The sequence below is a fragment of the Diceros bicornis genome, chromosome 5 (assembly GCF_020826845.1).
Source record: "Diceros bicornis minor isolate mBicDic1 chromosome 5, mDicBic1.mat.cur, whole genome shotgun sequence".
In the NCBI taxonomy this organism is placed as follows: domain Eukaryota; kingdom Metazoa; phylum Chordata; class Mammalia; order Perissodactyla; family Rhinocerotidae; genus Diceros; species Diceros bicornis.
The window spans coordinates 47,872,338-47,898,038 of NC_080744.1; the positions used below are offsets into that span (position 1 = coordinate 47,872,338).

The 25,701-nt window shown below is 38.3% G+C and overlaps 1 protein-coding gene across 1 annotated transcript in view; it reads left to right on the forward strand.

Moving 5' to 3' along the window:
* TMOD3 (tropomodulin 3) overlaps positions 1-25,701 on the forward strand; it is a 72,098-nt gene that overhangs the window by 38,042 nt on the left and 8,355 nt on the right. The window contains exons 4-9 of the mRNA XM_058541584.1: positions 13,653-13,775; positions 15,124-15,213; positions 18,862-18,992; positions 20,733-20,840; positions 23,737-23,880; positions 25,189-25,333. Coding sequence (XP_058397567.1) covers positions 13,653-13,775; positions 15,124-15,213; positions 18,862-18,992; positions 20,733-20,840; positions 23,737-23,880; positions 25,189-25,333 — 741 coding nt within the window. The remainder of the gene's footprint in view (positions 1-13,652; positions 13,776-15,123; positions 15,214-18,861; positions 18,993-20,732; positions 20,841-23,736; positions 23,881-25,188; positions 25,334-25,701) is intronic.

The window sequence follows — 25,701 nt, forward strand, 5'->3', positions numbered from 1 at the left end:
TCTGTGCCCATCTTCCTCTATTTTGTCTATGTGGGACGCCACCACAGCATGGCTTGTTGAGTGGTGTAAGTCCGCACCCAGGATCTGAACCTGGGAACTCCAAGCCACTGAAGCAAAGCACGCTGAACTTAACTGCTATGCCACTGAGCCAGCCCCAAAGCTTGTTTTTTTTCAGATGCCTCTCCCATGATGCTTTACCCTGAACACCTGGGTCAAGTCCCAAATTTCTTAATAGATTATTTCAGAGGCAATAGACTTTCAGATTGAGGATGCCTTCCCAGACAGTAGAGGTTCTCCTAGTTTTTTGTAAAACAGTTGGCAAACCTACCTCTGTTAACAAATAAAAGCGTTATACTTTTTTTGATGTACTTGGACTAGTTAGAATCCGTAAAATGTGCCATTAGTTTCTAAACTAAATCATTTTTCATACTAAGATGTCTGGTCTCAGAGTTAGTACTGATGGCAGTCTTAGCTTTCTGTGCCAGAGAATGTTGTAGTGATGTCACTTAGTTCCTTGGACTCCTTCCAAGTTATATGCCAAAATCACATAGTGATCTCACTGTAAATTATTTTTAAAGACTGATCAGATGACTACTCAGTTTTTTTTCTTTTAACAAAAAATTGGGAACCACTAAAAGGAATAGTTATCCAATCATTAAAGTCAACTACTTTCTCATATTCTGAGACTAATTAAATGATGAATAATTATTTGTTATTCTTTCACTTAAAGGCACACCCTCTTTCTGGAGCTAAAATTACATGGAACTGGCATGACAAAGGGAATCCTACATAAAACCGAAAATTAGATATTTCAGGATTTTTCCTTTTGACCTCAAAAAAAACCATGTACTCTTGCCAAATTTCATCTTTCTAGATCATCTCTCAATGTTTGAAAAAGACCTGTCAGGGCTGGCCCAGTAGCTTGGTGGTTGGGTGTGCACGCTCCGCTGCTGGCGGCTCGGGTTCGGATCCCGGGCGCGCGCCGATGCACCGCTTCTCCGGCCATGCTGGGGCCACGTCCCACGTGCAGCGGCTGGAAGGATGTGCAACTGTGGCACACAACTGTCTACTGGGGCTTTGGGGGAAAAAATAAACAAATAAAATTATTAAAAAAAAAAAAAAAAAGAAAAAGACCTGTCAGACTAAGGACACTTGAGAGTTTTATATATAGATAAATCAATAATTTTATTTTGTGATTTGTGAAATAATTGTTTATAATTGTACATTTTACAGACTTGAAAGCGTATGTCAACATCTGAGAAGGAGGAATTAATCCTAACTAAGTGAAGTTCAAGGCATTGTCTTTGATGCATTTTGGGGGACATTTTATCACATACTAGTAAATGTTCTGCTTTTAATAGTGTAGTTTTATTAACAGCAAAAAGAAGGTATTAGGCATCTAGTCAGGCACAGCCGACAAAAGATGTATTAAGGATTATTTTTAAGTGCATTCTTTTTTTTTTTTTTTTTTTAGAGATTTTATTTATTTATTTTTTCCCCCCAAAGCCCCAGTAGATTGTTGTGTGTCATAGCTGCACGTCCTTCTAGTTGCTGTATGTGGGACTCGGCCTCAGCATGGCCGGAGAAGCGGTGCGTCGGTGTGCGCCCGGAATCCGAACCCAGGCCGCCAGCAGCAGAGCGCGCGCACTTAACCGCTAAGCTACGGGGTCGGCCCTAAGTGCATTCTTTACAGTAGAGTACACAATATATATACATCTGTTAAGTTCATCTAAATCCAACAAACTCATAGTAGGAATGGTATCGTGGTATTGAGTAATCTTGGCAAAGATGAAAGGAAATGTCTTTCCTCTGAGTCTACTATGTTCAAAATGTTGAGAAACTAAATGTTTAAGAAGATTAAAACAATAACATAATTCTAATATACATTCTTTTTACTTGAAGATATAATATTAAAATGTTAGGAAGCTTTTTACCTTTTTCTCCTTGAAATTTTACAAAATATTTAACTGAGGCATAGACAAAGACAAGGGTAAAAGAGCATCTTCATCCAGCTCTTTCTCATTCCTAAGAATAGTGAAGATGCAGAGTGATGACTATATAGCTGGTTATTATTTCCCATCATATTTTTACGTATCTTGAATATTCTTTCTCCAAGAAGATAAGGCATAGAGCCTTGCCATGAATTTGACACTGGGGAAATAATTTGCCCTAGTCTTTAATATTTTGTGTTGACTATCCTCTTGCTTTGCTTTGCTTTGCCAGGAGTCTTCCTGCTCATTTCTAGTATCACACTTCATCCTTACCTAGCCTAAGTAGGGTTTTTTTCCTGAGTGTCCCTTATTTTATGGATGGATGAGAGCCATGCTGCACCTTGTACCCTACACTCAGGTGTGCCAGCGAATTCCATTTGAGCTGCTGACTCACCCAGGCTGGGCTCTTCCCTTCCTTGCAGAGCACACGTGTTCTCCCTGTTGGCCCCCGGGCTAGAGCCAGCTATGCTTTTTGTTGTTTTCCCTTCCCCTCCTTGAGAAAGGAATGTCCTTGAGTTTCCTTCCCACGAATCTCATATGCCCCACCCTGCTTCCTAAAGGTGAATTTAACTAGATTGTCTTAAACTAAGGATTTCTCATATACTTTCCAACTTATTTATTCACAATTACCTTAGCTTTCCAGAAAACTTATGGTAGTCCCTCTTATACTAAAAGAAGCTTCCCTCGCCTTGCTGAGTACATGATTTCTTTGAAGGAAAGGCAGAGCTGGTTTACTATCAGTAAACCAGAAACATTGTGGTTATAACCTGCCTAAATCTACAGGATTATATAACTGCTAGTGGGCAATTGATTTCCATTAAGTTCAAGGTAAAGACTGGCTTTTATTTTTGTACTCATATCTTATGAATTCTTTTTTTTTTTTAAAGATTTTATTTATTTATTTTTTTCCCCCCAAAGCCCCAGTAGATAATTGTATGTCATAGCTGCACATCCTTCTAGTTGCTGTATGTGGGACTTGGCCTCAGCATGGCCGGAGAAGCAGTGCCTCAGTGCACGCCCGGGATCCGAACCTGGACCGCCAGCAGCGGAGCGTGCGCACTTAACTGCTAAGCCACGGGGCCGGCCCATCTTATGAATTCTAAATGTCCCTTTTATACCTCCAAAAAGTGGTCTTCCGAGACGCTGAAGCTATTTGAAATGGGCTACTTAAATTAGTCATGCAGATCCCAGCATCTCCTTTTCTGTCTGGTCACTGTGTCCTTTGAATGATTCACTCATTCCTCCTTTGGGATAAGGAGTCAGCCAGATGGATTGTTCATCACTCATGTTAAGACCTTGTTTTATGGGAAACTGTCCCTGGATAACCATACCCGCTCTGAATATTCCTTTCCCTCCCACATCTCTGTGTATAATTTACATACTATAGAATACTGCTTTTAATTGTTCCACAATCATATACTATGAGGCTCTGTTATTAGTTTTTATTCATTTAGGATTGTTATGTCCTCTTGATGAATTGACAATTTTGTCATTATGAAATGACGTTCTTTATCCCTGGTAATAGTCTTTACTCTGAAATCTACATTGTCTGATGTTAATATAGCCAATTTTGCTTTCTTTTGATTAGTGCTAGCATGGTATATCTTTTCTCTTTGTCCCATCAGTTCTTTGTTCCCTTTTTCTTCTATTTTTTTTTTTTCATATCATCTGTGTGTCTACTTAACTTTTTGAACATATGGAATATAATTATAATAACTGTTTTAATATCCTTACCTGCTAATTTTACACCTGTCATTGCTAAGTCAGTTTTGATAGATTGATTTTTTTTTTCTTCCCTATGGATCGAATTCTCCTGCTTCTTTGCATCCTGGTAATTTTTTATTGGATACAGACATTATGAATTTTAATTTGTTTGGTGCTGGATATTTTGGTATCCCTATAAATATTCTTGAGTTTCATTCTGGGACACATTTAAGTTCCTTGGAAACAGTTTGATCCTTTAGGTTCTTGCTTTAAGATTTGTTAGGTGGAACTGGAGCAGTGTTAGGTGGGTCTGGGGCTAATTATTTCTCCACTGCTGAGGCAACCTACCTAGTGCCCTGTGAATTATGAGGTTTTCCTGTCTGGCTGGCGGGAACAGGTCCTATTCTCAGCCCTGCATGAGCACAGGCACTTTTACCTGTAATCTTTTCAGATGGCTTTTTCCTTGGCCCAAGGTAGTTTCATCACAGACATGTGCTTATGAGTACTCTGCTGAATACTGAAAGGCAGCCGTCTACAGATCTCTAGAGCTCGAGCTCTGTGTAACTCTCTGCTCTCCAGTACTCTGTCCTGCAAATGCTGGCCGCCTTGGTCTTTCTGGACCTCAGCTCCGTCTCCTCGCTTCAGAATGTTCACCAAGCCCTGCCTGGGTTCCTGCTCCTGGTGCTACAGCCTGGGCGCTTTCTCCAGGCAGTATCTGAGCGATCATAGGACTCACTTTCATTTCTCATCTCTCAGGGATCACTGTCCTTTATTGCCTGATCATCAGTGTCTTGAAAACTTCTGTCATATATTTCGTCCTTTTGAGGATTGTTTCAAGCATATGTGTAAATCCTGTTCCTATTACTCCATCGTGGCCAGAAGTGGAAGTCTCCAGAATTATATCTCCCCACAGTAGTAAAGAATCTCTTATCTTCCTTAGTGTCTTTCTAGCTCATTATCTAGTGTACACAAACCCGCTAAACATTTGTTGAATAAATAAGCATTTATTGGTGATCATATTGCAGTGTTGAGCAGGTATTATGTGTATCATTGGGTAAAAACAAAAATGCCTTTTCAGGCTCTGCCCCTTACCCTTTAGTTTAGTTGATTTGAGGTTTGTGTGCTTCCTGTCAAAAGGTATATCCCAAAGCCCTTTGGAGGTTATTTAAGGCCTGGTTGCCTTAAATCTTTTCTGAAACAAAGTAGCTTATAAACAAACAGTAAAATTAGCTAGGGCCTTTCACCTCTGTAGGAATGAAATAAATAAAAGCCATCTCTGTTTCTTGTTATTATACTTTTTATGTACTCAGCAAGGATGGGAGCTATGACTAAGATAATTCTTAACATTTGCAGTAGCTGTAGCTTGATATCAGAGGAGAAGAGATGAGGACTGGTGAAGAAAGATTCTGGCAATGAAATTGTTAACGTGGTTCATGGTATCTCTTACTGATTTTGTGACAATAGCAAGGATCTTGGCAAGATATTCCTTTTTTTTTCCTCTCTTGGCACAAACATGGGTTTGGATAAATGCCATGCATTTAAGTTACTGTTCTATGAATTCATATCTTCGTTTCTTCTATTTCCTTAGCTGCCATTTTGTAGTTTCAGAAACATTGCTGAACTATTTTAACATTCTTAGCAACCAAGAGTCATGGCCCTGTTTCTGTTTGTCTAGTTTCACTTGGGAGGCGGTAGGGGGGTGGCATGTCATTTCATACTTGTCTGAGAGATTTTTTTTCTGGTCTGGTCATTGCTTATTTTCTTATTTTGCTACAATGTGAAGAATTGTAATTTCAGTTTAAAAAATTTCCAGTTTTGGACTTTGCTATGTTAAATAAGGATATTAAAGTCATTTAGATAGATTGGTGTCTACTAAAGGATAAAAATGAGTAGCTGTTTTCTCAGACATTATGTTATTTGAAATAAATACAAATATTAAAAGTTATGTGGGGTTTTTGACCATATTTCAAGGAGAAGAAAAGTAAAGTTAGATCAGTCCAGGATAGTTCATCCTAATCTTTTCAGAACTATGATTATACAGATTAGTGCTTATCAACCTGAGTAGGTAAGAATCAGAATCACCTGCGGAGGTTTTTCAGCACTATCCATGTCTAGCCAATCCTCATTCCCTGAGTTGAAGAACCACTAATACAGATAGTTGGGACTATATGGTTTTCAATCTTCTTGGGTTGTTTGTTTTGGAAAACTCTCTCTGTCTCTATGTCTCTGTATCTGTCTCTGTCTCTCATGCAAGAAATTCCAGGAGAAATAAGAATAAAGAATTAACACGTATCTATTATGTTTACGATATGCCAGTTCCTTTATATTTGTTAAATCATTTTATCAGAATGAGATTGAGTTTTCTTTAAAGAAATAACCCATGATTTAAAAAACAAAAAACCACATCAGAATCAAGATGATCAGGGGCTGGCCCCGTGGTGTAGTGGTTAAGTGCCTGTGCTCCGCTGCTGGTGGCTGGGGTTCTGATCCCGGCGCGCCACCTACACATGGCTTATCAGGCCATGCTGTGGCGACCTCCCACATAAAAGTGGAGGAAGATTGGCACGGATGTCAGCTCAGGGCCAGTCTTCCTCAGCAAAAAGAGGACGATCGGCATGGATGTTAGCTCAGGGCTGATCGTCCTCACCAAAAAAAAAAAAGAATCAAGATGATCATAGTAAAGTGAACTACTAATAAATTTGTTAATAGATGGTTATGGATAAAAGTAGTATCCAATTTGTTGTGCATTTCCCTACTCTCTGCAAACACAAACACACACCCCCTACAAAATATTTCTGCATCCAATAGAAGCCTGACATTTCACCCATCCTGCAAGACATTGAGGGCACAAACCAAACTACCCATTATAAAAGAGATCTATTATAGTTGTCAGCATTCTATAGTCATGAAGATTTTAAACTTAAATCTAACTGATATAAGATGAACTTAAATTAGGATACATATTTAGAAAGGCATTTTCTGTTATATGGAATCAATCCAGCAGTTTGCTAATTTTGCGTTTCTCAGAAAACAGCTGATTTTCACTAAGAAGCACAAGCGTGCTGTCTGACTCAATGTACCTCAGAAAATTATCTTTTTTTTCCCCTTTACATTTTAGGGGGCAATTATAAATTTTACTCAGGAAGACAGAAAAACCTATATTTAATACATTAGCCTCTTAGTGGTTTTTTTGAACATTTTTATTAAGATGCAATCCACAGCATAAAATTTACCCATTTAAAGTATACAATTCCGCGGTTTTTAGTATATTCTCAGAGTTTGGCAACTATCACCACAATCTTCAGGTTAGAACGTTTTCATCACCCCAAAAAGAAACCCGTACCCATTAGCAGCTAATTTCCATCCTCGCTCGATTTCCCAGCCCTTGGAAACTACTGATCTATTTTCTGTCTCTCTAAATTTGCCTATTCTGGACATTTCATATAAATGGAATCATACAACGTATATTTATGATTGGCTTCTTTCACTTAGCATAATGTTTTGGAGTTTCATCCATGTTGGAGCATGTATCGATGCTTCATTCCTTTTTATGGCTAGATCATATTTCGTTGTATGGATATACCAAATGTTGTTTATCTGTCCCTCAGTTGATGGACATTTGGATTGTTTCTGCTTTTTAGCTATTATGAATAATGGTGCTATGAACATTTGTAGACAGGTTGTTGTGGAGATACATTTTTCATTTCTCTTGGGTGTATATACTTAGGGGTGGAATTGCTGGGTCATATGGTAACTGTGTTTAACAATTTGAGGAACTGCCTAACTGTTTTCCAAAGTAGCTGCACCATTTTATATGCCCACCAGCAGTGTATGAGGGTTCCAATTTCTCCACATCCTCACCAACACTTGTTGTCTATCTTTTTGATTATAGCCATCTTAGTAGGTATAAAGTCGTAATGCATTGTGGTTTTGATTTGCGTTTCCCTAATGACTGGTGATATTGAGCATTTTTTCCTGTGCTATTAGACATCTGTGTATCTTCCTTGGAGAAATGTCTCTTCAAATCTTTTGCCCATTTTTAAATTGAGTTTTTCAAAATTACTGATTGGCATCAATCAGTCAATTCATTTATTATTGATAAACTTTATATAGTCTAGATAGAAGTTCCGTATCATATATGTGATTTGAAATAATTTTCTTCCATTCTGTAGGTTGTCTTTTCAGTTTCTTGATGGTATCATTTGCCTCACAAAAGTTTTCAATTTTGATATAGTCCAATTTATATATTTATATAGTCCAATTTATCTATTTTTTCTTTTTGTCACTTGTGCTTTTGATGTCATATCTAAAAAACCATTGCCTAACTCAAGGTCATGGAGGTTTACTCTTATATTTTTTTTCTAAGAGTGTTATAGTTTTAGCACCTTACCTTTAGGTCTGTAATCCATTTTGAATTAATATTTGTGTATGGTATGAGGTAAGGGTTTAACTTCATTCTTTTGCCTGTAGCTACCCATTTGTTCCAGCACCATTTGTTGAAAAGACAGTTCTTTCTTCATTGAATTGTCTTGGTACTCTTGTAGAAATTCAATTGACCATAAAAATAAGGGTTTATTTCTGGACTCTCAATTCTAATCCATTGATCTAAATATCTTTCTTTGTGCACCATAACACTGCCTTGATTACATTTATCTTTGTATTAAGTTTTGAATTTGAGAAGTATAAGTCCTTCAACTTTGTTCTTCTTTTTCAGGATTGTTTGGCTATTCTAGGTCCCTTAGATTTCCACATGAATTTCAGCATCACCTTGTCACTTTTTGCAAAAAAAGTCAGCTGAGATTTTAAAAGGAATTGTTTGAATCTATAAATCAGTTTGGGGAGATCCCCTTAGGTTTTGTACTCATAATACTAAACTTCAGTTCTGCCTACTTTATCCTTTCTTACAAAATTAATTTTCCTTTCTTTTAGCTTTCTATAAATAGATTTTGTATATACACATTACAACATAGTGTTAAACTAGTCATGAAGAAATATGAAGTAATTACTTTTCATATTGTTAAAAACACAATACTGTATAGGCTAAATACCTCCAAAATAAAAATCTCTACATACAGACAAATCATCATAAAGATGAGTGCCAGAAGAGATACCAAACTATTTCAGAGCTGTGTAAAATAGAGCAAAATTCTATAATCACAGAAGAATTTTCATAAGCCCTTGGAAATTTTGTTGTGTTTTGCTTTGTTGTTTTTTCTGATGAGATGCATTTTGTATTTGTAAGTATTAGCAGAAGTTTGTGTATGGGGAAAAATTAGATTTGAACAATGCCTTTATGGAATGTAGATGAGGATTACAAAAATAAACATTTAAAATTTTTATAATGCTTTAGATTCCATTCGTCCCTAGAATAAGGCATGGGCAGCTATTTGATAGCTTGTGTAGTTTTGTTTAGTAAGTGAATACCATAATCCAGTGGTTCTCAACGTTGACTGCTATGCATTAGAATCCCTAGAGAGCTTTTAAGAAATCCAGATGTTCCGTACAGCACAGCAGACCAATTAAATCAGAATCTCTGGGGATGGGACTTGGACATCAGCATTTTTTTAAGGTTCCCAGGTGAATCCAATGTGCAGCCAATTTTAGAACCACTGCCATAGACAGTTGAAAATGCGGTGAGATTGAGCTCAGGAAAATGTAATTATTCTGAAATGGCAATTAAAGGCATGCCACCTGAATTGTATGCCGCTTTAATTTTAATATCAAGCACTGAGAAAAGTACTATGGAATTATTAGGATGTAATGATTTAGATTTGCCTTAGTCTGTGAACCAATAATAAAAGATTATCTAATAATCATCAGAACTCCAAAATTTGATACTAAGGAGATCAATTATGCATACCACCATTTACATAGGTATTTGTTTGAGGGGAAAAGTCCATTGCTAAAATGTTAAGTTTGAAAACCACCAGTTTATTGGAAGGAGCATTAGGTTAAGAGTTTAGGAAGCTGCCTTCTAGTGTTAACTCTGCTGTGTAACTTTGAACCAGGTATTTAAATTATACGTTATAAAATGAGACAGTTGAACTGGAGGTGATCACCAAATTATTTATTCAACAAATTGGATTGCCTACTGTGTGCTAGGCAAGGATGCAGGGATGAACAGAACATAGGCCATGCCCTTGAAAAGCTCACAGAAGACAAACATGCTGAATGTGTCTGTGGAGCTATAGTGAAATGAACAGGGAATTAAGAGAGCACAGAAGTGTACTTACTTCATCTGGTTCAATACTGGGACAAACTCTATAGTTGCCTATTCAGCAACAGTTCACAAATCCCTTCTTCCTTACTGGAAGAACCTCTCTCTGAAATAGACTGAAAATGCCAGGTGCTTGTCTTCCTCACCACTGTTGCAGCTGGGGCATAGACATGTGACCCAGTGCTGGTCCATGACACCAGAGGAGAAATCTGCAGGACAATTTTCCCTGTAAAAGTTGACAGTTGACAAAGTGCCCTTCCTTCCTGTCCTGACCTTATTGAGTGAGGACTTGATACTTAGTGTTACAAAGGTCATCTTGAGACTGATGGACTGAAGAGCAAAGGCCTCCATGCTGATTGTAGCCAAAGAGAAAAATGGAAAGAGCCTGGATCCTTGATGTCAACATTGAGCTGCTGAACCACCCTACAACCACCTACCAGTGGACTTATTGGGATTATAAAAATGCTTTTTTGAACCTTTGCTACTTTAAAAGTAGTCTGTGGATCAGCAGTATCAGCATCACCTGGGAGACAGGTTAGAAATGCAGAACCTCAGATCCCATGTCAGACCTACTGCATCAGAATCTGTACTTTCATAAGATTACCAGGTGAATAAAATGCACATTAAAGCTTGAGAAGCACCAGTTTAAACCACTTTTAGTTGGATGCTCTGTTATATGCAGTTAAAAATACCCTTACTAATACAAATACATTGTGGATTGACCAAGTGCCATTTTTTATTTTTTTTTATTTTTATTTTTTATTTTTTTTATTATTTTTTTTTTAAAGATTTTTTATTTATTCATTTTTTCCCCCCAAAGCCCCAGTAGATAGTTGCATGTCATAGGTTCACATCCTTCTAGTTGCTGTACGTGGGACTCGGCCTCGGGTTGGACGGAGAAGTGGTGCCTCGGGGCACGCCCGGGATCCGAACTCGGGCCGCCAGCATCAGAGCGCGCGCACTTAACCGCCAAGCCACGGAGCCGGCCCCTAGTGCCATTTTTTAAATAAGAGAATGCTTGACCAGAAAGACTTCTGATTGAGATGTAGAAAGTTGTGAGAGACTATTCTTCTCACCGTAAAAACCAAAACAAGCAGTATAAGTGTGTGATCTTAGTTTTTTAAAAAAACAATCAGACATAAAACAAAACATAATGGAGACAAAACATAAATGACTCCAGAAAGTGACAAGCCATCCGTGAGAAAGGTGATCCACTCCTACTCTCTTTACTGACTGAAATGTAGGGAAAAGGAGAAAACCACCATAGAGAGGAGTAAGGAGAAATCAGCCTAACTTTTAACAAACTTTTGATGACTGTGTGTGGGCTCACATGATAGATTAGAATCCAGAGGAGCCCTAGACCAGTGCTGCCCACTAGAACTTTGTGCCATGATGGTAATGTTCAATATCTTTGCTCACCGGTTTGGTAGCTACTAGCCAAATGTGGCTATTGAATACTTGAAATGTGCCTAGTGTGACTGAGGAACTGAATTTTTAATTTTAATTAATTTAAATAGTCACATGTGGCTAGTGGCTACCATATTGGACAGTGTAACCCTAGAGACAGAGTGAGACTGCACTACCTGTCCCCCCCCCCGCCACATTCTTTTCTACATGTCTTCATTTAGTGCTAGGGATACTACTCCAAGAACAGAGGCAGTGAAGCAGAGCTGAGAGAAAATTCCTGAGGCGTAGGTTTTCAGCTGGGAGAGACTGAAGGAGATGCAGGAGAGCTGAGAGAAATCCCCTCCAGGCCATCCCCAACTTCACAGGGTGTAGAGCAGACAAGGCAAGAGTAGGGCTGAAAGATCTGTCAAAGCCTAAACATCAAGGGCTGGGACTGGAAAACAAAGAGAGCTCCCTGGTCACCCAGAAAGCTGGTAGCCTGGGCTACACATCAGAAGAAATCTCTCACACTTCACATCAAAAAAAACCAGGCAGCTCAGGAGATCTCCACAACTCGCACCAGGGTTCTAACCCCAGGCTTTGCTGGAGAGAAAGTCCTGATCTGTCCTCAGAATGTTTGAAGCCATTGAGGAACCGCATCAAATAAAGTTGCAACCAAGCCCAGATGCAGCTCAACTGTAGAGCGTATTGATTCAGCCCTGACTTAAGGAGTGTGCTCCTTTCTGCGAATAAATATCATGTCCTCCAGTCTAGGCTATACTTTAATACAAAAATGCCCCGCACGCAGTCACATATCTTAAGACCCATGTGACCCTAGTCAAGAAAATAAACAGTCAATAGAAGACTCAGAGATGACTTAGATATCAGTGCTATCAGTCAGGGACTTGAAAATAACTATGACGAAAATGCCAAAGAATCTGGCGGACAAGGTGCACAGCATGTGTGAAGAGATGAGGAATTTCAGCAGAGACATGGAGACTCTTTTTTTAAAAAAGAACCAAATGGAAATGCTAAAAATAAAAAATACAGTATCAGAAATTAAGATCCTTTATATGGGCTTAGCAGAAAATACCTGACCAGCCTTTGCCAGACTCCTGGGGGCAGTCTGTATTATGGAAGGATTCTTATGGTTACACTGATTGATATTTACCTTGAACAGGAAGTACACAACACTCGATACACTAATTATAAGCCCACAAACATTTCTTTTGACAGAGCACTCCATAGGTTCATCAAGCCACATATTCTCACTAAATCCCCTGGTAGTTTCCTGATAGAAAAGAAAATAATTGGCGCTTCTGTGAATCCATACATAGGCCTTTCCGGATCACTTAGTTAAAATTTTCACCTGTCCTGAGAGAGAAACCAGAGGCAATCTTAGTCACCCCGTCCACACGCTTGTTTGGTCAGCTTATGATCATTATCATTTTCCATTCCCTTCCATTCCCAAAGCAAGATTGAACATATGGTAATAAAATACTGATTTTCACATAATAAAGATTTTAGGTTTCTAGAATAGCTACTTTCTTAACAGGTAACCTTGTTAGTGTCCATTGACGCTTAGCGGAACAGTGATCAAAAGTTTCAGCATACCACTTAGGACATACAGGAAATTTTTGCAATTAGGACTTGAATTTCTGGAATCATAATTGCCTCTGCCATCCCCCATGACTGTAACAGTTTGTTGCTTAAGAATAAGAAAGTAGATTCTGGTTTTTTTAATCTCTTTGAAGTTTTATAGATTTTTTGTTCATTCCTTATGTATCTTTTAATTCAGTTTTTGTAGAGCAACTCATAATTACTCCAAAAAGAGCCTATTTTTATTTCCACAAATAGGAAAATTTCTCAGTTGATTTTTTTTCTTCGTTCCAACTTGTACAGCAAAGTATTGCCCAAGAAACTTATAAATATGGATTGAAGATGAAACAAAATTATTGTAGTTTTTTTTTTTTTTGAGGAAGATTGGCCCTGAGCTAACATCTGTTGCCAATCTTCGTCTTTTTCTTTTTTCTCCCTCAAGACCCAGTACATAGTTGTATATCCTAGTTGTAGGTCCTTCTAGTTCTTCTATGTGGGATGCCGCCTCAACATGGTTTGATGAGCAGTGCATAGGTCCACGCCCAGGATCCGAACCAGCAAACCTTGGGGCCACCGAAGCAGAACGCACAAACTTAACCGCTACGCCACTGGGCTGGCCCCTATTGTAGATGTTTATATTGACTTTTTCCTTCAGCTTCAATTGTACATACTTTTAATACTTTTTGTTAGATGAGTAAAATGGTAATGAATTCATTGCAGTAGTAGTGGAATTAACAAATTGCTTTATTTTACAGGGAAAATATTTATCCCTAAACAGAAACCTATACAGACTATTACAGAAGAAAAAGTGTCTCTTGATCCAGAATTAGAAGAAGCTTTGACAAGTGCTTCTGATACAGAATTGTGTGACCTCGCAGGTATCTCCTAAAACAAATTAATTTGTGAATGAGTGTGGAGGGGAGGGGGATACCAGCCCACACCTGTATAGTTTATACAAATGCTTTCTTTGCCTAGCAAAGTGCTGTTGAATCAGTGACCTCATATTTGGCTTCGTATAAATCTGACATAAAGGATTTCATTTCTTTAAATTTTCTCAATGGTGAAACTTTTATATTAATGGAATTTACTGTATTATTTGACATCTTTCCCCATGTTGCCATATTTGAAAATCTTTATAAAAATCTTTCATCAGCTGAGGCTCAGCTGGAAGCTGTCCCATCTGAGGACTAAAAAAGATTCTCCAGGGTCCACTGCTGTCCCATTTTATCAGGAGACCCCAAGATGGGTAACTGGAAAGCTGATGAAACAGTCAGTCCTGAGCTGTACTCACCACTTTCCCAACTTTTTGGAAGTGTATATGGAACACTCCAAACCTCCCTGTTATTCTCTTCATTGCCTGCCCAGTATCTCCCCCACCTAGCTCCACACACACCCATTTTCCTAGACAGAAAAAAATATGATGCATGGGGAGATCTTAGTACCAAGCTACCCCAAGAAGTAACATGTTTGAAAGGAGCAATGATGGTTCTACAGGAAGGACCCAGGAAAGGGACAGTCAAGGTGTGGTACCACAGCAAGAGCAGGTGTCTTTTTCCTTGGGAGGCTGAGGACTGATGGGTTTGTAAATGGTGCATTCATCAGAGTGGAATGGGCCAGGGGCATGCCGTAGCTTCTGCCTCATTTGTGCAAAAAGGCAGCAGAAACAAAAACCAAATTTGTTTCTCCTAAGTGTCATTTTTGAGGGGTGCCACTTTAATCTTAAATATGAGAATTCAACTGTACTTTTAGTTTTCTACTCTTAGCTAAAATATGAATGTAAATTAATATGAGAGTTAACAAATGTAAAAATAGTGAAGGTTAAGTTGAAAATCTGCCTTTTATCACATCTTGTTCCTGAAAACCTTGTGGGAAGGATGAAGAGCAAAAGGAGATCATTTCAATTTTCTCTCTTAGCCACCAGATGGAGCTAAGCATGGATTTACGTTTAGGGTTAGGCTGGCTCCAGCTATGTGTCTGAATTCAGAAATGTAGGGAAATCTAAATTAACAAATGTGGGGGAAAATAGCAAAGTACTGATGAGAAAGAGATTGTAGATGATTTTTTATCATGTTGTCTCCTTCTTTTGGCTGCAAAATCTCTGTTTAGTTAAGTAGGAAAATGTCCTGAGAATGTTAAACCATGGATAGAAAATTTGGTTGTAAAATTAATTCTTTATGTTTAAAAGTGATGGAAATAAAAATTAACTTTCTTTTTCTATATTTATAGCTATTCTTGGGATGCACAATTTGATAACGAATACACAGTTCTGTAATATAGTGGGAAGTAGTAATGGTGTCGACCAAGAACATTTTTCAAGTGAGTACTTATAATGCTTTGTGACTTTTAATTCTTTGTTAAATATATTTTGTTTTCTCCATATAGCAACTTCACTATATACATACCAAATGTGTTATGTATATGTACTTGAAACCTAAGATTCCAGTTAGATGATATTGACATAGAAAATCTTTGAAAATAGAATATTAAATATTTTATGCTTAATGTGTCAGCAAATGTAATAGGAACAACTCTTACGTCACTAAATAATACAATGGTAAACAATATAAAAACTAATCAAACTTGGCTTCTGTTGACATTTTATTTTCAATGTTACTGATTTTCAAGAAATCCATAACAATGCTGCCAAAGTATATTATAAAATCAGATTCAGGAAAAACCACAGAACTATTCAGCCCCTAATGCTTTTATGCAAAGTATTAAATAGCCTAAAGCAAAGCTTTTTTAAAAATTTGTTTATAGGGTGTTTTAAAATTACCAAAGCAATACATACTTTGGTGGCACACTTAAACAATACCTAAGTGTATAAGGTCAGAAGTAAAAGTGTCTCTATTCACAGACATCATGCCTTCTGCCCCTGCACCTCACCCCCACCCCTAACTGTTAACAGTTTGGTATATATCCTTCTAGATATTATACTATGTTTATACAAACATATATGTATACATGTTATACATAAATAGTCTTGTTTTTTACAAAAATGGGATCATACTATAAGTATTTCTTGCAACTTAATTTTTCAGTAATAATACTATTGGCTGATTTTTTGAATGCTGACTATGGGCCATGTTCTGTACACAGCTCTTGAATGTGAATTGTTCTCATTTAATCCTTACAACAATTCTATTAATGTGAACTTAATTTGCATGTGAGGGAGCTGAGGTTTTAGAATGATTAAATAACTAACTTCAGTATCACACAAAGTCAATGGTGAGGATTTTAATCCATGCTATATAGTATATCACTTAGCAATATATCATGTCACCAATTAGTACATATAGATCTGCCTCGTTCAGACATCTGTATAACATTCCATTTTTTGAATGTTCTATAATTTGGCCATTCCCCCTATTTTTTTTGACTTTTTATTGTAGAAATGTTCAGGCATACATAATAGGAGAGAGCACGATATATCCATCACCCAGCTTCAGCTATTGTTAACATTTTACCAGCCTTGTTTCATCTATCATCTGCCTCCCTCCCCACCCCTTCCACTATTTTTTCCAGAATATTTTAAAGCAAATCTTGTTCACCTGTATTACTTCACCCATAAATATTTCCAATGTGTCTCTCACAAATAAAGGGTGTTCTTTTAAAATAACCACAATGCCATTATCAAACTTAAATATTAACAATAATTCCTCCATATCATCTAATACCCAGTCTATGTTCAGATTTCCCCTATTCTCTCAAAAACGTCATTTCACAGTCAGTTTGTTCAAATCCGGATCCAAATAAGGGTCACATATTGCATTTGGTTGTCATTTGGTTTCAGTTCCTCTTAATTTCTTAACAGTTCTCCTCCTCAACCTCTTTCCCCCCTTTCTTCATGCCATTTATTTCTTGAAGAAACTGGGTTATTTGTCATGTAGAATTTTCCACATTCTGGATTTGGAACCTTGTGGTATCATTTTACGTGTTTCCCTATCTCCTATGTTTCTATAAACTGTTATTTTCTAGAGGCTTGATCAGATTCAGGTGCAGTTTTTTGATTTTTGGTTTTTTGGCAAGAATGCTTCCTAGGTGGTGATTGAATCACATTAGGGAGCATATCGAGTCTGGTCATTCCTCTGTGGGGAATGTGTTAAGATTCATCAGTGAGTTCAAATGTCGGCAGCCTGGTCCATCCATTTAAAGTTCCCCATGAACCTTTCTTAATGATTTCAGCATGCTGTTGACTGGATCCATTATTTCATTAGGGAACAATGCTCTTTATTTATTTATTTATTTATTAACAATTTATTTATTTATTTATTTTCTCCCAAAGCCCCAGTAGATAGTTGTATGTCACAGTTGCACATCCTTCCAGCCGCTGCATGCGGGACGCGGCCTCAGCATGGCCGGAGAAGCGGTGCGTCGGTGTGCGCCCGGGATCCGAACCGGGGCTGCCAGCACCGGAGCGTGCACACTTAACCACCAAGCCATGGGGCCGGCCCATCAATGCTCTTTAAATACACACATTCTGTGGAGTGGAGAAAGAAATCTTTTGGTTTTATAAAATTTAGAATTGAGGAAGAACTCATTCAGTTTTCCATTCAATGAAGAAGCTCTTCTCCAACCCCTATGATCTACCATCTTGAAGAAGATTGCCTTGCTAAGCTTACGTGAGAGGGAGCCCGCTCTATCCTTTTAGCAGAGCTCTGTTAGGAAGCTTTTTCTTGTATCAAACCAAATTCTGCCTCCTGGCAATGTACACCTCTTCTAACTCAGCCTTTCAGAACAATATGAACTTTCTCTCTTCTCTTTCTACAGGATAAGTCTGAAAACAGCGAGCATACTTTCTTTTAACATATACTTCCAGGTTAAATATATCTAGATCTTTCAACTGTCCTCAGGAAAATAATTTTCAGACCTTTGTCTAAGTTGGTCTCCTCAGCATGCTCTGTGTGTGTGTGCATGTGTGTGTGTGTGAATTTGAAAAGAACAAAGTACTCTAAGAGGGAATTTATTGGATGATTATCAATTTACCTTGTCTTAGGATGAGTTTTGCTCCTAAAAGCTCGAGGAGGGCAGAAGGGAAGAACTAAGCCAGACAGTGACCCTTTCAGTCTTTCCATGTTAGTTGCTCTTAACTTTTTTGTGGTCATTCGCCCCTTTGAAAATCTGAGGCTAAAGGTGTTCTCCTCAGAAAATTTATCCATAAAAGTTTGCCTGTTATAGATATTCATAGACCGCCACACACATCAAAGTGCACTTGTATCTCATTAGAGGGCTCAAGGCTTCCGGGTCCTTGTTCAGCTTTGCATAGTTGTGTGCTGGCTACGTGAGGGTGTAATATGGTGAAGGATTGGGGGTTGGAGTGAAGGAAGGCAGTAACTTTTGGACTTTGTCACAATCGCTCTTCCAAGCACTTTTACCTCTCTGTCTCCCCATTCCCTGGTCCTACTCTTCTTCCTAATAGTCCCCCCTCTCCCCACTGCATAGTGCTCCCCATAAGAGGAGGAGTTCATGTGTCCTTCCATCACCTTGCTCTTCTCATTGAGGCTGCGTTTCTTCAAGTCTGTGATTCTTACTGCCTTTACAGTCAAGTACAGTCAAATCTCAGAGAAAATGGAGATACGAGATGTTAGTTTTGATCATATTAGAAATTTATCTTAAACATTGCTAAAAATAAATAAGATCATTAGCTTCTGTTATCAAATATATTTTAGTGTAAAGATATCTCGTAATACACCAAGAGGTAATGAAAATATTTATTTTTGAAGGCTGATACATTACAAACAAGTTAAATGTTGAATTATGTTTGGTGTATAGTCAATAAAATTTCATTTGATTTATATATGTGTTAATGCATAAAGGATATTTTAGAAATTGTGGGGAAAAAACTTTTAAATTAGTTCTGCTCTGTGTGTATGTGTGTTTTTTATGTGTTACCAAGTTAATATATGCATCCACTGTAGTAGTATCAACCAATGGGACTCTTGCTTTTTTCATTTGTTACTACAGATGTGGTAAAAGGTGAAACGATTCTTCCAGTATTTGATGAGCCACCAAATCCAACCAACGTTGAAGAAAGTTTAAAGAGAATTAAAGAAAATGATGTTCGTCTTGTTGAAGTTAATTTGAATAATATAAAGGTAGGTGTGCTAAGCACATAATAAAGTTTTAAGTTGCTTTCAGTCAGCTGGATCTGAGATGAGAGCCGGGCAGTTTTGATATAGTGTAATTCTTTCTACTTAAAGGTAAAGTTTTTGCTCCCAACAGTATGCTAACATAGATTCCTTCATGTTTTAGAAATTAAAGTAGTATAGTATTTTTCTGACACGCTTTTTAAAGAGTGTCATATAAAAATGTAAATGCTACAGACGGTTAGTGTAAATCTCTCTGGCTTCCAAAGTACTGCCTACTTTTAAGAGCATTTAGTCTTTTGGGTTTTGTTTTTTTAATCAGGTTTCTTGAAGTATAATTTATACGTAGTAAAATTCTCCCTTTTTTAGTGTACAGTTCTATGAATTTTGATAAATGCATACAGTTAAACACCCCCACAATCAGATGTGGAACATGTCACACCCCTTTGTCATCATTCTCTGCCCCCAGCTCTAGCCCCTCACAACCACTGATGTGTTTTCTTTCCCCATCATTTTGCCTTCTCCAGAATGTCATATGAAGAGAGTCATATAATAGTACCTAGCCTTTTGAGTGTGGCTTCTTTCACTTAGCATAATGAATTTGGGATTCATCGTGTTGTTGCGTCAATAGTTTGGTCCCTTGTATTGTTGAGTGATATTCTTTTGGATGGATATGCTGCAATTTGTTTCTCCATTCAGCAGTTGATAGACATATGGGTTACTTCTAGTTTGGGATAATGATGAATAAAGCCACCATACACATTCACATGCAGTCATATGTTTTGTGTGAACATATGTTTTCATTTATCTTGAGTAAACACCTAAAAGTGGGCTTTCTCGGATCTTAGTGGGTTATAAAAATGCAGTTCTTCCTTGGAGTAAAGAAAGAAGAAACGAGTTCAGAGGGCATAGGGACAATTACCAAAGAGTAAACTCAGATTATCTCTTGGGTATTGGCCATTATATAATAGCTTCATTACAAATTCTTCATTTTAAATCTTGATTTATCTGAATTGGGGGTAGAAGGAGCATCTGGATTACAAGAACCTAAGGAATAAGACCTCTGTGCTCCTTTAGTGGGTGTTCCCTCCTGTGAGTGGAGGAAAGAAAGCCTTGGAAAAAGCTAATATCCCTAGTTGATTGCTAATCTTCTTCATTTTTTAAAAATTACATCCTCATGTATCTCTGTCTCTAAATCAAGAGTAATAATCTGAAAATAACCAGGCTACAGGGAATTGAAGTCTTGGTACTAAAGGGAGAAATTAGTGCCTTCTAGAACTGTACATGTCTACATTTTAAGTTGTGTAGGGTCAATCTCTCTTAATACTTTGTACTTAAACTAAGTGACTAAGAATAGTATGTCATCTCCCTCAGGAATCATACTCACTAGAGGTGGCTCCCCCATCTCTCTCTTTGTAGAAAAGTGGATCCACTTTGAATACTCAAGTGTTGAATTCTTGTAATACAAATAATTAAAAGTAGAATAGTGAGAGTTTCTTTAACCTAAATAGTAGAGAAATGGTAATATATACTCTGCTGTAGGTCAACAGTTTGTGCAGATGTACCATAATGGAGAAATCAGATAGGGAGGAGGCTGAATTGTTTTCATTTGTAGACTAACTGTTGTGTGTTTATATAATTTCTGAATACATTTTAATGAAAAAAAGTAAGTACAAATATATTTGATTAATGGACTGAATTTCCTGAAAACTAAAATGTAATAATGGTCCACATTATTTGTCTTTCAAGAACATCCCAATTCCAACCCTAAAAGATTTTGCGAAGGCTTTGGAAACCAACACACATGTGAAGCATTTCAGTCTTGCAGCCACCCGGAGCAATGACCCTGTTGCTGTTGTAAGTAAGCTGCTGTTGATAATATGGAAATTATGACTGTGCACCAGCGTATGTTTCAGAGGGGGCTAAACTGTGATTTTATGAACAAGATGTACTCCTTTTTTTCGATTGATGTTTAGCTCATTATTTACCACCCTTTTATGTTTACTTTTCCTGTATTTTTTTCTATGAGTTTTTAAAAACATAAATGGAGTCATGTTGTTCTGCAACTTAATTTTTCACTGAACAGCATATCTTAGAGATCTTTTCATATAAGCACATTCAGTTCTACACCATTCTTTTAACATCTGCGGAAGATTCCATTTGTGGATCTGTGGTGGTAGGGTGTTGTCAAATGCTTTTTCTGTGTTATTGAGATGATTTGTGGTTTTTGTCCTTTATTCTATTAATATGGTATGTTACATTGGTTAATTTTTGTATAAATCAACCTTGCATTCCTGAGGTAAAACCCACTAGATGGGGCCGGCCCCGTGGCTTAGCGGTTAAGTGCGTGCGCTCTGCTGCTGGCGGCCCGGGTTCGGATCCCAGGCGCGCACCGATGCACCGCTTCTCAGGCCATGCTGAGGCCGCGTCCCACATACAGCAACTAGCAGGATGTACAACTATCTACCGGGGCTTTGGGGGAAATAAATAAATAAATAAAATTTAAAAAAATAATAAAATAAAGTGTTCTATATCTTAAAAAAAGCCACTAGATGATGGTATGAACCTTTTTCTTCACTTGGCTTTGAGGACATCATTCCCTTTGATTCTCCTCCTGCCTCACTGGACCTCCCTTCTCTGGTCCCTACACCAGTTCCTCCTTATCTTCCCAATCTCTGAACATTGGAATGGCCCAGGGCTCAGTCCTAGGCCCTCTTCTTTTCTCTATCTTCACTCACTTTCTGGGTGATCTCATTCTGTTTCATTGCTACCTCTTATTTGCGTAAGCTGATGACTCCCAAAGTTATCTCCAGTTCATACCTCTCTCCTAAACTCCATACTCATGTCCAGCTACCTACTTAACAGCTTTACTTGAATGTCTAATAGACATCTCAAATCGATGTCCCAAAGCAAACCCCTGACTTCTATCCCGTACCTGCTTCCTTCACCCTCGTTCTTCTCTCACTAAATAACTTTATTCTTTCATTTTTTCAAGCCAAAAAACTGGAGTCATCCTTGACTTCCCTTTCTCACAACCTTAAATGTATATCCAGCCCTGTCTTCAAAATATTTCTAGAATCCAACCACTTCTCACCATTTTCACAACTACCACCCTGGTCCAAACCACTGTCTCCTCTCTTCAGGATTATCGTAACAACCTCCCACTTGAGCTGCCTGCTTCCATCTTACCCACCCCAAAGCCAACTCTTTACACAGCATCAAAAGTGGTTCTTTTAAAACTTAAGCTAAATGATCTCCTTCCTACACTCAGAACCCTCCAGCAGCTCCCTATCTCACTAAGAGTAAAAATCAAAATCTTTCAGTGGCCTCATAAGGCCTTCCATAAGCAGACCTCCTCTCCTTTGCTTGCCCTTTCATTCCACTCTTAGCCATACAGCCTTCTTGCTCTTCCTCACACATGCCAGGCATGCTCCCAACTTAGGGCCTCTATACTTATTCCTCTTGCCTAGAACTTTCTCCCTAAAAATATTCCACACAGTTTCACCTCATCACTTTATTGGAGTCATTGTGCAAATGTCAACTTGCAGGTGAGGCCTTTCCCAACCCCTCATATGCAATAGCAACCCCATCCTTACCCCCAGCACTCCCCATCTACCCTACTTTGCTTTTTTTCTTCCTCTATAGCCCTTTTTACCATCAGACATTACATTTTCTTGTTCATTATTTGGGCCCCCCACTAGAATGTAAGTTCTATCAGGCAGGGACTTGTAGGTTTTATTTCTGAATCTGCAGAGCAGTACTTATCAAATAATAAGCCGTCAGTAATATTTGAATAAAAGTTTGTACAGATGGATGGATAAGGGATTTGTTCCAGGCCACATAGTTGATTGTCGCTAATAGAAAGTACAAGTGTGTAGATACCTATCCCAGGTTCTTTCTGGTATCCCTGCCCGCATTGCCTTTTCTTTAACTTGACTTACCTTTAAGCTTGATCTTACCCATATTTTCTGGAGTTTGACCTTGCTTTTGACCCCTCTACGGAGCTGTTTTATGTAAATTCACACTCATCTTCTTCCTCCTCTCTCTCTCTCTGTCCCCTCGCTCTCCCCTTCTCTCCCTCTCCCTCCCCCACCCCCTGCTCACTTGCAGGCATCTGTTAATCAATATGGTGTTTAGTAAGCACTGGGTCAAATGCTTAGCACTACCATACCCTGTGAGAACTGTAATGGGAGCAGACTGAAGACATACCACTCCTTGAGGAATTGAATATTTAGTTAGCCCCTACTCTCCACAGTCTTTGTGCTTTTGTAGGTCTAGTTATCTGTGATCTTTTCTGGCCTTCTGCCCTAGGCATTCCTTTTGGTCTCTGCCTTAGAAATTAGTCCGTAATTTACCCTCATTTTGGCTTCTTGGTAACCTAGCTGCAAAAGGACCCAAGTAAGAAAAGATGTTCTAAAGTGGCATTGATGAAGTTAGTCCTACACAGAAACGGAAAGTGTGAGAGACACAGGAGAAAGAAACATGAAGTAGAGTATGAATGAACATAAGAATGTGACTAGCAGTAGAGAATGTTACCAACAGAGAATTACATGTGACCAAAAATCTAAAGATTGTGACAGGTACATGTGAAAAGTAGATACCTGTGAGACCTGAGGTAGTGTGTGTCAAGCTAAAACAGTCTAATGAGAAACATAAAGGCAGTTATGTTGGTTAGTGTATTTGTTGATGGCATGTACAGTTTGTAATAGGTGCTATCAGATTTTAATCTCCAAATATTTTCTTTAATTTTTAGGCTTTTGCAGATATGCTGAGAGTGAACAAAAATTTGAAGAGCTTAAATATGGAGTCCAACTTTATTACAGGCGCTGGGATTCTAGCACTGATTGATGCATTAAGAGATAATGAAACCCTGGTCGAGCTCAAGATTGACAATCAGGTCGGTGCTCTACAGCGGCAACTCTGAGGAAGCTACAGCCCCCACGGCTGTGTAGGGCGTGGGGACTCAGGAGGCAGGTGGGAGGAGGGCTTCCAGAGAGCCCTTTGGGAAGGTGGGGACCTGAAAAGGGATGAGAGGACATTTGAGGCATACAGAATGTTAATATTTTTAGTGTAGGTTTTTGGTATATTCATAGAGTTATGCAACCATCACCACTGTCTAATTCCGGAACATTTTCACCACCCTGAAAAGAAACTCCATACCCATTAGTGGTCACTCCCTATTCACGCCCCCACCCCAGCCCCTGGCAAACACTGATCTGCTTTCTGTTTCTATGCGTTTGCCTCTTTTGGATAGTTCATATAAATGGAACTATATAACATGTGGTCTTTTGTGTCTGCCTTCTTTCTCTTAGCAAAATGTTCTGGAGGTTCATCCATGTTGTAGCATACATCAGTACGTATTGTTTTTTTATGGCTGAATAATGTTCTGTTACATTTGGGTTGTTTCTACTTTTTGAATATTAGGAATAATGTTGCTAAGAACATTCATATACAAGTTCTTATATGAACATGTGTTTTCATTTCTTATGGGTATGTACCTAGGAGTGGAATTGCTAGGTCATATGGTAACTGTGTGTTTAACTTTATGAGGAATGACCAAATTGTTTTCCACAGCAGCTGCACCATTTTACATTCCTACCAGCATGTCTGAGGGTCCCAATTTTTCCACATTCTTGCCAACACTTGTTATTGTCTGTCTTTCTGATTATAATCACCCTGATGTGTATGAAGTGGTATCTCACTGTGGTAATCCACACTTTTTGATGTCTATATGATCATATAGCAAACTTTAAAATTTTGTTTCACTTATCTATGTTGTAAGAATTGGGAAATTTTTTTTGTGTGTGTGTGAGGAAGATGAGCCCTGAGCTAACATCTATGCTAATCCTCCTCCTTTTTTTTTTTTGCTGAGGAAGACCGGCTCTGAGCTAACATCTATTGCCAACCCTCCTCCTTTTCTTCCCCCCAAAGCCCCAGTAGATAGTTGTATGTCATAGCTGCACATCCTTCTAGTTGCTGTATGTGGGATGCAGCCTCAGCATGGCTGGAGAAGCGGTGCGTCGGTGCGCGCCCGGGATCCAAACCTGGGCCGCCAGTAGCGGAGCGCATGCACTTAACTGCTAAGCCACGGGGCCGGCCCCAAGAATTGGGAAAACTTTTGAAAGACCAACAGAATCAGCATATACCTGAACATCTTAGTCTGACTTACCTTGAAAAGTATTATTCTTTATTTCGATTATTCCAGAGGCAGCAGTTGGGGACAGCTGTAGAATTGGAAATGGCCAAGATGCTTGAGGAAAATACAAATATCCTAAAATTTGGATATCAGTTTACACAGCAAGGACCCCGAACCAGGGCAGCTAATGCTATAACAAAAAACAACGACTTAGGTAAGACAAATACAGTATCAAATCGAATTTGTGAATTGTATCATTAAGCTAATGTATTGGAGGAACTTTTTTTTACTTTTAAAATAAATTTTAACAGAGAGATTACTCGGCCTTTGTTTCTAAAGTCTGCACTGTCCTTTTTATAGTGATTGAATTCGAGTCCAGTTTAACTGTGGTTGTGGTGATTATTGGGTTAGTGGTAAAATCTGCTGCCTGTGACAAACACAGCTTGAAGTGAACAAACATTTTTCTACAACAAACATTATAATAAGTGCTTCCTATAGCAAATATTTTATTCTCAGTTACAACTCACCCCTTGGAGCTATTAAAACAAAGATTTCAACATTACAGGAAAGTTTTTTGCCCTT